The sequence below is a fragment of the Sinocyclocheilus rhinocerous genome, unplaced genomic scaffold (assembly GCF_001515625.1).
Source record: "Sinocyclocheilus rhinocerous isolate Xijiao unplaced genomic scaffold, SAMN03320098_v1.1 scaffold4918, whole genome shotgun sequence".
Classification (NCBI taxonomy): domain Eukaryota; kingdom Metazoa; phylum Chordata; class Actinopteri; order Cypriniformes; family Cyprinidae; genus Sinocyclocheilus; species Sinocyclocheilus rhinocerous.
Window position 1 is genome coordinate 183,998 of NW_015648530.1, and position 2,713 is coordinate 186,710.

The 2,713-nt window shown below is 36.3% G+C and overlaps 1 protein-coding gene across 1 annotated transcript in view; it reads left to right on the forward strand.

Annotated features, from left to right (window-relative positions):
- The window catches only part of LOC107709819 (progesterone receptor-like), an 11,552-nt gene extending 9,102 nt beyond the window's left edge, over positions 1-2,450 (forward strand). Inside the window, exon 8 of the mRNA XM_016514446.1 lies at positions 2,133-2,450. Coding sequence (XP_016369932.1) covers positions 2,133-2,288 — 156 coding nt within the window. The 3' untranslated portion in view covers positions 2,289-2,450. The remainder of the gene's footprint in view (positions 1-2,132) is intronic.
- The last annotated feature ends 263 nt before the right edge of the window (positions 2,451-2,713 follow it).

A 2,713-nucleotide genomic window follows, 5' to 3' on the forward strand; every position in this document is an offset into this window, starting at 1 on the left:
CCACTTCTCAATCAAGAAGGGGGCTCAAACTGCAGCATGTTCCAATGCTGGAGCAGCTAGCAGTTACTTAGCTGAGGGAGCAACACACCCAGTTCTCAATCAAGAGGGGGGCTCGACCTGCAGCAGGTTCCAATGCCGGAACAGCTAGCAGTAATTTACTTAGCTGAGTGAGCAACACACCCAGCTCTCAACGAGAGTGGGCTCGACCTACAGCACGATCGTTAGAAATCAGAAGGGTAAGCGGAAGGGCCTAGTTTGCCTGATGCTGCTGGTTCCAGGTGCTCTGGAAAAACAGAGAACTCAACTCTCACGTGAGAGGAGAACTCCAGCGAGGAATCCAACTCCTCAGAGAGGATTAACGCTCGAAAGAAAGCACCATACTCACAATAACCCTCAATTGTGAGGGGAGCGATGCTTCAAAAGTGTGTCAACAGAGACACATTGGTTGAGTGGAGCCCAAGGTACCGGGGTCTAAACCAACTCAGAGAAAGGGAACGAGGCTAATAACGCGTAACCCTTACCATACAGGATTTCAGAAAAGTGCGCAAAGTATAACGTGCACACTTACCACTATGTGGATTTTAGAAAGTGCGCAGCGACCCCTAGAGGACGCAGTTCGAAGTTCCCTTGAAAGGGAACTACACTCTAAAAAGAAATGCTGGAAACGGTTGCAAGTTAAAATTAAAGTAAAAAAGTTAGTGATTTAAGTAAACCTTTTAAGCTGCAAACATTATTTTGATGAGTATGGTAATATTGATCATTATATCATCCCAATATTGTTTGTAATTTAAACAGACAATTTCTGCGTTAATTTTTATTTATTTATTTATTTTAATTACGTGTTTTAAGTAGTGTATTTCTAGTTCCCAGCATGCTTTGCATAGGACTGGATAAGAAAAATAAATGTTGAAATTAATTGTTATTTTATGTGTTTTAAGTTATGGCAAAGATTTGTTAGACATTTAAAAGCGTTTCTGTTATGTTGAAGTTTTTGTGGTTACCACTGTACTGACAATTACAGTGACCAGTAATAATCAAATTGTTGAAATTATTTGGAGTAACTTATTATTATTATTATTTTTTTTTAAGACTCAACTTAAAAATTATATTGTGTTTATATGATTAATTTGCTCCAACTTAATGCTGTTTGTCAGTTGAACACAATTCCATTAGAAGTTGTCATAGCTCAAAAAGACTAAGGCAAACTGTTATGTATTTTTTTAAGCCAAAATCATTTGTTTTTAGATTGTATAAACGTAACTATAACAAATAATTATATTAGCATCCACACCAACGCAGGACAATAATCTGTTTATTATGGATGCTTGATACAGATATGTTGTTTGAAGCTTTAAATGCATAAACTCTTTAAAGGGTTAGTTCACCCAAAAATGAAAATTAGGCTGCGTTTTACTCACCCCCGAGGCATCCTAGGTGTATATGACTTTCTTCTTTCAGACGAATCTAGTCGGAGTTATATAAAAAATTGTCTTTGATCTTTCAAGCTGTTTAATGCCACTCAGCGGGTGTTGCATTGCTTCAGTCCAAAAGAACTTAAATAAAAATCCATAAAAAAAAGTGTCTCACACGGCGCCGGGGGGTGAACAAAGGCCTTCTGTAGTGAATCTATGCGTTTTTGTAAGAAAAATATTAATATTCAAAACGTAATAATCACTTTAATGTAGCTTGCGCCAAATTTTCATTTTTGGGTGAACTAACCCTTTAATGTCTGTTGGATTCTGATTGGCTGTCGGTGTTTTGCTGTTGAGCTGTAAAAAGTCTTTATGATAGTGATTCCAACAATGCGTTACATTACAGTGTAGTTGTTGTGTGTGGACTTCCATATTCTTATAGAATCAGAACGATTAATTAAACTTTATAGTTCCAGTTATTTTCCTTGGTGTGAATGACCCTTTAATCTGTTGTTTTAGAACACATTGTGATAAGCTGTGTGATGTCAATGTGAAAAAGACATCAAATGAATAGTTTATCTCATGTATCAAATCTTTCATGTAAAATGCGTCACATCAATAATGAAGCGGCTTTATTCACGCCATCACTTGTTAGATATCAGAGTGCACAAAGCATGATAGGGGAGCTTGGATTGTAACGTTGAATTTATCTTTGTGTAGATTGTAAAGAAGGTCAATCTCTACTGTCTGAGCACATACATCCAGGCGGACGCCATGAGGGTGGAGTTTCCAGAGATGATGTCAGAGGTCATTGCGTCACAGCTGCCGAAAATGCTGGCGGGAATGGTCAAACCCCTCATGTTTCACAACAAGTGATCCAGACAGGACACTTGGGTCTGTGATGATGTACATCTCTTGATGTATGTGTACCACATCTAATTAACACAGACATGCATATTTCCATATACAATCATCCCCTTATAGTAGTCACACGTTCTGATCTAATGTGTTATTAGCTATTGCTATTGCCTTCTACAAAACATGACAATCTTACATAACATGTTTCTGAGCATTTTTATGATAAATATAGAGTATATAACTTTCAGTCTTAAAATGTATTAAAAATGTGATGTATGTTTCTTTGAATTTTTCTAAGTTCATTGTTTTTTTTTTTGAATGAATCCTTAAATGTTACAAAAATGTTAACATATTAGACTCTAATTTATGGTTAAATTATACACTTTTTTCTTTTGTTTTTTTAAATCCTATATTTTCAGGAAATGTATCTATGAGTGTGAGGA